General features: G+C 36.9%; 1 protein-coding gene across 1 annotated transcript; it reads left to right on the forward strand.

The window, feature by feature from the left end:
- Positions 1 to 8,615: 8,615 nt before the first annotated feature.
- NAA11 (N-alpha-acetyltransferase 11, NatA catalytic subunit) lies at positions 8,616 to 9,363 on the forward strand. The gene has a single exon (XM_019719966.2). The coding sequence runs from the start codon at positions 8,671 to 8,673 to the stop codon at positions 9,361 to 9,363; it is 693 nt and encodes a 230-aa protein (XP_019575525.2). The 5' UTR covers positions 8,616 to 8,670.
- The last annotated feature ends 813 nt before the right edge of the window (positions 9,364 to 10,176 follow it).

Below are 10,176 nucleotides of genomic sequence, written 5' to 3' on the forward strand. Positions count from 1 at the left end.
ATCATTTGTGTGGTAGGCAGAATTCTAAAATGGCCCCCAAGATTTCCACCCTCTGGTATATGTACCCTGTATAATACCCTCACCTTAAGTGTGAGCAGGACTTGTGAATATGATGAGATACCACTTCAGTGATTATATTACATTATATGGCAGAAAGAATTTTGCACAAGCAATTAAGGTATCTGATTAGTTGACTTTAAGTTAATTAAAAGGAACACTACACTTCATGGGCCTGTCCTAATCAGGGATCCCTGAAAAGAGGTAGAAGAGATTCAAAGCTAAAGGTATTTCTTTTGCTGGCCTTGAGTTAGCAAACTGCCATGTTGTGGAATGGTTCATTCACATGCCAGGGAAATGTGGGTGGCCGCTGGGCCGAGAAAAGTCTGCAGTTGGCAGGTAACAAGAAAATCGAGACCTCAGTCTAACAATCTCAGAGAACTCAAAGAATTCTACTTGAATGAGCTTGGAAGAGGACCCTGAGCCTCAGAGGAGACTGCAGTCCTAAGCAACATCTTTATTCTGGCCTTATGAGGTCCTAAGCAAAGAAAAGCAGCTGAGCCATGCTCTGCCCTGACTCCCGACCCACAACAGAACTATAAAATAACAAATTCATGCTATTTAAGCCTCTAAATTGGTGGCAATTTGTTATGCAGCAATAGAAAGAAAACACAGTTTGTAATAGCAAAAAAAAAAAGGAAAAGAAAGAAACTCCCACCAAAAACAAACAAGCTAGAAATAACCCAAATGTCCATGGGTGGCAAATAAATAAATAATTTCATGATAGTCATACAATACTATGCTAAATCACGATAAGATTAAATAAACTATACCAACATGGAGAGATCTCAAAAACCTGCTGAGAAAAAATGCAAATCACAAAAGTATACACAGTATGACTCTCTTGATATAAGTATGAAAAAAAGAAAAATTAAATAATACATTGTTCAAGAACATATATCAATGAGGAATGGTTAATATACAAGTCAAGATTGAGATTACCTGTGGGGGAGGAAAATACTATTTGAGAGGGTTATAGAAATGGCTTCAAAGGTATTGCTGTTAGTGTACTTCTTAGGTTCACTGGTGGGTACATGAGTGTTTATTTTATTATTTTTTAAACTCTGCATATATGTTGCAAACACTCTTTTCTAATGGAAGACATAGTTCACCATTAAGAATACATAATCCCCAAATTCTAGAAAGTTAATCTCTTGTCTTCCTAGATTAGAGATTGAGTAATAAATTCATCAAGTGGAAAAAAATTATGTATGGCTCTCCAACTGCATTTAAATACAGCAACAGCAGTAACAGCCATGGTAGTTGTCATCTCTTCACCCTAATTAGTGATGGCAGTTGAGGCAGATTAGCAAAGTGAACCAGGAGACTAGTGACCCCCATGTCATCTTCCTTCTCCTGTGTTGTATGCTTTGCATGTTCAATCTGTGCTATGTTGGGGAAGTGAAGCCAAGAGAAAACACCCAAGTGCTAATAACAGTGAGAGAGAAAGACACAGAGGCAGAAAACTGGGGGAGAGAAATATTTGAAGATATGCTTCACATTTCTTGAATTAATTACAAAGTGAATCACAAACCAGTGTTCAACTAGCAATATTATTGTGGGTGAATTATTTGTCCCAGTGAAACATACAATTTATGTTCATAATATTGAGCTGTTTTGCTTACACATCCCGAATGGTGAATCGGGAATTACCTTAGCCAGGGTTCTGAGAAACTCTATCAAACCTGAACTCATGAATCTTCCTGATGAAAAACTGAAAGGCAAGTCAGATCTCTGTTTTTACACTAGCTTTTCAAATCCAAAGCTACTTCTGAATTTGGTGACCACTATTATGAAAGCCAACTATCTGAGCTAGATCTATGACAGGAACAACACTTTGCCATAAGACTGCATAGATATATCCGTGTCTCTTGTAACAAAGTGATGCTAAATCAGATTTCACAAAGCTTAATTCTTAATAATCAGCTAGCAAGGATTGCTGTGTATCCCTAAATTACTGGACACTTTTAACATGTTCTACTTTGCAAATTAATTCTAGCCTAGAATTACGGGAATGGGTGTCAACAGGGTGGTACTCTGTATATGTTACTGCTGTGCCTTGAAACACATAGCAAATTGCTTACTACAAAGAAGTATCCCTAACACTGAGGAAAAGAGAATCCACTAATTTTCCCCTTTTAGTGTAAAAATTCTGTCATTTGCTGTTAGGTTAGAGAAAATGATTTTCATTTAATGAATTCCAACTTGATAATAAAATATTATATCACCACATCATCTCTCTCCTCTTTGATGCCCACCAGCCTCTCCAACAACAGTAAAATTCATCTGTGCTAGACTAATAGTCACAGAATTTTAGAGCTATAAAAGAGTCAAGATATTATGTGGTTCAACCCAAAAAACTATATTTAACATGGTTGTTAACATTTTTTTGAAAGAAACACTAGAAAAATGAAACTATATTTTCCCCATAGACCATCATTGAGGTTTATTAGCAAACTGAGTTTGAGAGATAGTTCACTTTTTAAGCAACTGAATTCTGGCACACACATAAAAAAATAATTAAGTCAACTATTTTCAAAGTGACAGGACCATGCAACATGGAGATCATAAGGGAACAACATTTATAAATGTTGGCAACCAGTCATACACCAGGAAACCAAAAGCAATTTATGTAGGAGTTTGGCATCCTAGATTCTGTTTAAATTTCTATGAAGAATTTCTCAGGTGGTTTTATTTTTCTGACTTACTCACTCTACTAATACATAATATAGATAAGAGCATTTGGTTTCATCCAATGCTGCAAAGAGATCATCGAATAAAATACGTCAGTGAGGTTTTAAAGAAGGCTGATTCCATAACCAGCAATGGAACAAATTAAGATTTAAATGGGAAAATATGATATAAATTCATATTCTCCTCTTGTGTCCTTTCAAAAGCTAGAGACTCTTGTTTCTTTGCTTTTTTGTCATTCCACTACTACTTTTATTAATCTAATTATTTTAATCCATTCATAATTTCTGCTATTCTGCACCTGCTGCCTTTCCTTTACCTAACATTTTGTTTTCATCAAGCATATCTATCAGTATCTTTGGGGCTTCAAGATAACTTTTTCCACAAAAAAAATAAATAAATACATTTGATAATACTAATCCTCTGCATGAAGGTCTCATATGCGTTATCCTATTTTATTCTCAAAACAAAGTAACAGCGTTGACATATAGATTTCAATCCTCCAGAGAAGAAAAGAGAAAGCCCAGAAAAATTAAGTGGCCTACCAAGATCACAGCTGAGTAGCCTAGACATTGTAGTATGTGGTACATAATGCAGTTGGTTAGAAAATAATGCTAAGTAGAGAAAGTGATGTAGCATAAGTATCATCATACTTTCTCATTAGACATTTTAAGCAACAATACTGGAGATCATTACACAAAAATATGTATTATAATCACAACTTATTTGGACTGTATAAAGAAAGGATTTACTTAGCCTGTCTTAATATATTTATACCGCAATACATATTTATTATATTATATAAGCATTCACTCAAGACCCACTGTGTAGCATGCAATTTACTAGTCCCTAGAAAAACAATGACTTTTATAAGATAGGGTCATATCCTCAAGAAACAAAGAGAATAGGAATTAAGAATAAAGTAAATGATGCACATATAATATAGATATGATTGAGAGGAACACACAAATAAAGAAGTAGTTCATTTTTCCAGGGAGAAGGGCATCAAAGAAGTCCTCCCAGAAGAGAGGATATTTGAGCCAAATCTGAAAAGATAAGTAAGCCTCAAAGCCAAGATATGTCTCTCTGAAGTCTTTCCAGGCTCTTCTCCTATAGGCACAATGATTAACAGTTATTGCTTATATCCTACCTTTGGAATACATTATAATGTGGAATCATCGGTTGACATCAAGAAAATGCTTGAAAATAATCCCTCACATTTCCATCCACTTGGCAATGCAAGAAACATAGCAGAGATAGTCACAATTTTAAAAATCATCAAGCAGTACATGTTACAGAATACTTACCTTCTTCTTGTCATTCCCAACCCTGTCCCCTTGCTATCCTGCTTCCTACATAAATATTTTATGGCAGTCAATCTTTGTTTTAATTTGTTTTCTTTTCCAATACAAACCCAGAGTCAAACAGACCCCTTAAATTCACTTTGACCCAAATTCCTTGAGGCTATAATGAAAGACTTTCTTTGTTCTCACGTATTTGGAAAGGAATTTAGATAACAATTTGTACATTGAAAATTCCGCCCTTTTCTAAGACTTGATGACCTTGGGTTAGCTACGCCCTAATTGGAAGATTAAATACTTAAATCTTACTGCTTGTGTAGACCAGGATTTCTTGTTACAAAGACTGTAAAAAATATATGGTGATGCATGTCTCAGATTCATTACTTCGAAAATTATGTCCCTATACCAACAGGAGTGAGGTCATCTACTAGGATAAAAACCAGTCTCATGGTCCCAAGGCCCATTCAAATTTCACAAACATCCATCCTCTTGGGTATAGTGAGCTATTGCTTACATAGCATATTGAATATGCTTTTAATTCAAAGCTTCTATTGCATCCAATTAGAACTAACATCCCAGAGCCGTGACCTTTGTCCTAAGAAGCCAAATAGGCTTTTCTCTCCTTTAAACAAACCTTCTAGAGAAACCCAGCATACAGTTTTTGTGGTAATCATAAGCCCATATATTTTTATGCTACGAGGAAAAAGGAACTGTTTTAGATATGAACACAGATTCACAAAGAATGGCCCATTGCTTAACATGAGCCAGTTCTGCCCTCACTCGGTCCTGCCTATGTAGAGCTGCTATTCTGATTGAGGCTTCCTTCACTTTGGTCTTAAGCATCTCTCTGATTATAGCTGTGTCCCACACAGTCATGGCACTCTTACAGACATGATCACATTCTAATATTAATCTAATGAAATATGCAATTTTGTACTTTTCTACTAACAGAGGTGGCTGGGCTTATATGAAACTCAGCCTTTTTGCTCCTGTTTCAAAGCAAAGGGAATTTCATGACTGTCTTATGGCCACTGCCCGCTTTTCAAATGCAATGTTAACTTCAAAAATTATTTGTTTTTCAAAATTAATGATCTCATGTTTTATATAAATCTTCCTTGTCAGGGGCCAGAAAAAAAGTGGGTCTGGAATATGCAACAACATGAGAATGTAGAAAATTCTTCTTTGCTCTCTGTTCTTGTGTACCCCCATGACTGAATTTATGAGTTTTGGTGTTGTGATAATGGACAATGAAGGAAACAATGAGTTTATCACCTCAGTCAGTATAATAATGCTTATTTCTCCATTCATTGATGATCTGTTATTTACCACACAACTCCCATATAAAACAGTTGTTATAAACAGTGTTGCTCTACAAATGACTTAGGCATGGAAATTCTTTGGCTTCCACTGTAGCCAAGGTAACTGCCACTTTCCCTTCCTGGGCCCAACTACCTGGTTATGAAAGCTCTTTTTGTTATTCTGCTCTGAGATTAGGCCTCAGATTTAAGATTAAACAGAATTAAACAAACAAATACAATTTACTGATTAATAGGGTATCTCTTCTTCCCAAATTTGTATGGGCCCAAGGATCTTCTTCATCTTGCTTTCATGGCCCATGGAATGAGAAAAATAAACAAAAGAGATAACAGCACAAATGATGGATAAATAATTAATATGTGAGTTTGAGTTCTCCTAAATTGGTCTATTTTGTCACATCTGTCCCATTTGTCAAGCCTATGTTTTAGGAAGCTAGTAAAGAAAGAATGTTCCTATAGAACACAATGAATGCAAATTTTGGTAGTCCATGCTTTTTTAAAGAAGAACCTATTATAGGAGAATCAAATGACTCTTCAGGATTAGGTTTTTAGAACGATATCACTTTAAAGCACATATCCCTGTCCATGGAGTGAGGTGTAACATAAAAGAGAAATTTCTGAGTAGAAATACTACTGGGAAATAAACTTTCCAATGTACGGAGCTTATCAAAATATCAAAGAGCTAAAATCGTATCTTAAATTTTAAAAACTTATTACCCTTTTTCCCCGAAAATAAGACCTAACCAGAAAATAAGCCCTAGCATGATTTTTCAGGATGACATCCCCTGAACATAAGCCCTAATGTGTCTTTTGGAGCAAAAATTAATATAAAACCCGGTCTTATTTTTGGGGAAACACAGTAATAAAAACACATCTCATTGTTAAATTACAACAAAAAATAGTGGCTATTCAAGTTATGTTTCACAAATCACATGACTCTAGACTACTTTAGCTAGTAAAGGCATGCATATACTCATTGGAAAGAATGCCGCACACATATTCTAGATGAGTTAGTGTACAACCATGACTGGCTAATAAGAAAAGAGACTACCTACTTACAATAGAATAAACTTTGGAGTTTGAGTTCCTAGTTCATAATATGCTAGGAAATTAGGAAGGAAGTTTGTACAAGACATGTAAATAATTCTAGGGCTTATCGTCAGGTTAAGTGTAAGTGGTGCTAACAAAATGCGACTTCTCTGCACTAATAAAGAAATAACCCCTCTCCCTTGTGGGATCCAAGTAGCTGCTACCTACTTTGGCTCTTTGCTGGAGTACTGTGCCTCTGCCCTCAGGTAGTAGGAGAAAAGATAGGAAGACCCTTACCCTTTGCCTAACCCACTTCTCTCATCAGCCCCTCCTGGTGCTGAGTCCTCTTTAGCTCAATTACCTTCTCCAAATAGTTTCCACCCCTGCCCTTTTCCAAGAGCTGGAGCCCAAGCCCTACCACACGTCCATTAATATATCCAGGGTTTGACTGGGGCAGTTTAACTTAACACAGTGGTAGTTACTGCCAGCTTTTTGAGATGATGCTTCCACATTCCTGGGGGCTCAGTTCTGTGGTTCCCCAAAGTACTGGAGACCACACAAGAATCAGCCCAATACCTGTTGGACTTTATTACTATCTATTTTGAGAAAAAAGGGAAAGATGATGACATTAAAAAAAAAAAGCCAAATCTTGCTTTATCAAGATGGTATAAAAAATTTTAAATGTATCTCAAAATGCAACTTAAGATTTATGACACAGACAACAATGCAATACAGTGGAGAATGAAAGGTGTTTTTTTTCAATAAATGATACTAGATGAATAGATCCTAGATCCATATAGGCAAAAAAGTAGCTGAGCTTCTATCTATAATACACACAAAAATAAATTAAAATGGATTGTATATCTAAGCATAAAATATAAAACAATAATGTTTACAGGAGAAAACATAGAAGAACGTCCTTGTGAATTTGGAGTAGGCAAAGATTTCTTATACAGGACACAAAAAGCACTAACCATGAAATTGAAAAACTGGACATATTGTAGTATATTAAAATTCCTACTTGATATAAAAAATTATCATTTAGAGTGTTAAAAATCAAACAATAGAGTAGGATGCTCTTCACTACAAATATATCTGAGAAAGGATTCATATCCAGAATATATATATGTATATATATATATATATACACACATATATACATATATATACACATATATATATATAAAATCTTAAACGTTAATGAGAAAAAGACATAAACCAATAGAAAAATGAACAAAAGATGTGAATGACCATTTCTCAAAAAAGAACATAGAATGGCTAATAAGTGTGTACAAAAAAAGGTGTTCAATTTCATTATTAATCTGGGGAATAAAAAATAAAACCACAATGTAATACCGCCACCCACACAGAAGAATGGCTAAAATGAAAAAGATGGGGGAAATATGTTAACGAAAATGTGGAGCAACCACTTAAGAAAATTGCTTGACAGCATTCATAAAAGTTGACTACCATAAGATCTGACCCAATAATTCTAATCCTTGTTAACTACGCATGTGTCAATAAAAGACATGTTCTAGAAAATTTAGCTATACTATCCATACTATTCCCAAACTGGAAATAATACAAATGGCCATCAACAGTTGCATGGATGAATAAATTGTGATAAGATTTAGGCAATGAAAAATCAAATAAGATAGTCTGAAGAACTCCCAACAACACACAGGTAGCTGAAACAAATACTAAGTAGAAAAAAAAGAAAAAAAAAAAAAAACACGACACAAAAAGAGTGTATGCACTATGATTCCATTTATATAGACTGTTACAAGTCCAGGTCTTAGTTTAGCTCTCAGGACATGGAGGTCGTGGGGAATGGACCGGCACACGAGTGTGGACTTCTGGAACGCATGTAATATTCTGGTTCTTGATCTAAATTCTGGTTGCATGAGTTTATCCAGTTCATGAAAACTTATCCAGATATATACAAATTTAAAACTTAAAACTGAAACAAAAGAATAATGACAGCAATAGATCAAACAGTATATTTAAAACCAATGAGACCATAAGGAATTCCACTTCCCCCACCCCCTAAGCCTTGCGCACGCACATGCACAATGAGGTGAGAACTCCATTGGCTGCGACTAGGTGGCGCACTTCCGGGAGCCGCCTCTTAACCCTGATCCTTCCGCCTCCTGGTCATTCCGCCTTCCCACCTCTGCACTACCCGGAGCCGTGGCTTTGGCCCCTGTCGCTTTCGCTTGGCAATAACCTCTTCCTCTGTCACCGCAATCCGACTTCTGCTCGCTGCTGCCGCCATTATGAACGTCCGCAATGCTCGGCCAGACGACCTGATGAACATGCAATACTGCAACCTCCTTTGCCTGCCGGAGAACTACCAGATGAAATACTATTTCTACCACGGTCTTTCTTGGCCCCAGCTCTCTTACATCGCTGAGGACGACGATGGGAAGATTGTGGGCTACGTCCTGGCCAAAATGGAGGAGGACCCAGATGATGTTCCCCATGGACATATCACCTCACTGGCCGTGAAGCGTACACACCGGCGCCTCGGCCTGGCCCAGAAGCTGATGGACCAGGCCTCCCGGGCCATGATAGAAAACTTTGGCGCCAAGTACGTGTCCCTGCATGTCAGGAAGAGTAACCGGGCAGCCTTGAACCTCTATGCTAACACCCTCAACTTTCAGGTTAGTGAGGTGGAACCCAAGTACTACGCAGATGGAGAAGATGCTTACGCCATGAAGAGAGATCTCTCACAGATGGCAGATGAGCTGAGACAGCAGCTGGAGCCAAAGAAGCGCAGGTACGTGGTGCTGGTCTCCAGGAAGACCCAGGAGACCCAGGGCAGTGCACTTCCTGGTTCTGAAGAGGCCGGTCAGGAGGAGAGGAACCCGGTCGCTGACAGTAGTGGCAGTGACAGGAAGGAACTCAGTGAATCCACAGAGAGCACCCATGTGCGGGACAGCTCAGAAGATTCAGATTCCACCTCCTAGAGCCCGCTTTAAGGTATTCTTTCTTCCCTGGCCCAATTCCTTCCTTCCCTAAATCCCTGGACCATACCTCGGCCTGCCCAATCCTGTTCTGTTCCATCCTCTTCTCTAGCTCTGCTAGGTTTCACAGTGAAAACCATTTGGTGATCTTGGGAAGGGGTGTAGATTGGGTTAGGGGAAACTCATTTCTCATAATTGAAAGTTAATAGAATTTCAACTCATATCCTGAAAGTAGATTAAATTGAGTAAAAGAAACTAGCGTTTATCCTGCCTTTTTGGTATGAATTGTATTTCAGGGCACCACGTAGTTGAAGTAAGTTTCTTCTTTATAGAATTCTATGTAATAAATACAGAAACAATGATAGAATTATAAAGTCACTATTTTGCTATTTGATGAATTAATAGATCTAGCCAACTAACCATAAATAGCTAATACTATTAATATTAGGTGAAAGTTGGAGCACTTTGTAATAAGGAATCAGGCTAACAACACTTAAAAGTCACTGGTCAAGTGTAACATCACTAAAAGGGAGATAAATATTATGTGCCTCCTAATGCAATAAGAAGTGCACAGCAACACCTATGAAATACTCTTGCCAGAAGAAAAATGTGTGTATATATATTTATATGTATATAAATATATATATATACATTTATATGTATAAAATTCATCTTGAATTGAAACAAGGCTCTAGATCTAACTACCATTTTTTATTAAAAAAAAAAATGGACATATTAAACTCTACCATGATGCAATCAGTCAAATCCAGAATGAGAGAATTTCTACAGAATGAATGACCTAGTTTGTTTAATAAA

The sequence above is a fragment of the Rhinolophus sinicus genome, linkage group LG02 (genome assembly GCF_036562045.2).
Source record: "Rhinolophus sinicus isolate RSC01 linkage group LG02, ASM3656204v1, whole genome shotgun sequence".
Lineage (NCBI taxonomy): Eukaryota > Metazoa > Chordata > Mammalia > Chiroptera > Rhinolophidae > Rhinolophus > Rhinolophus sinicus.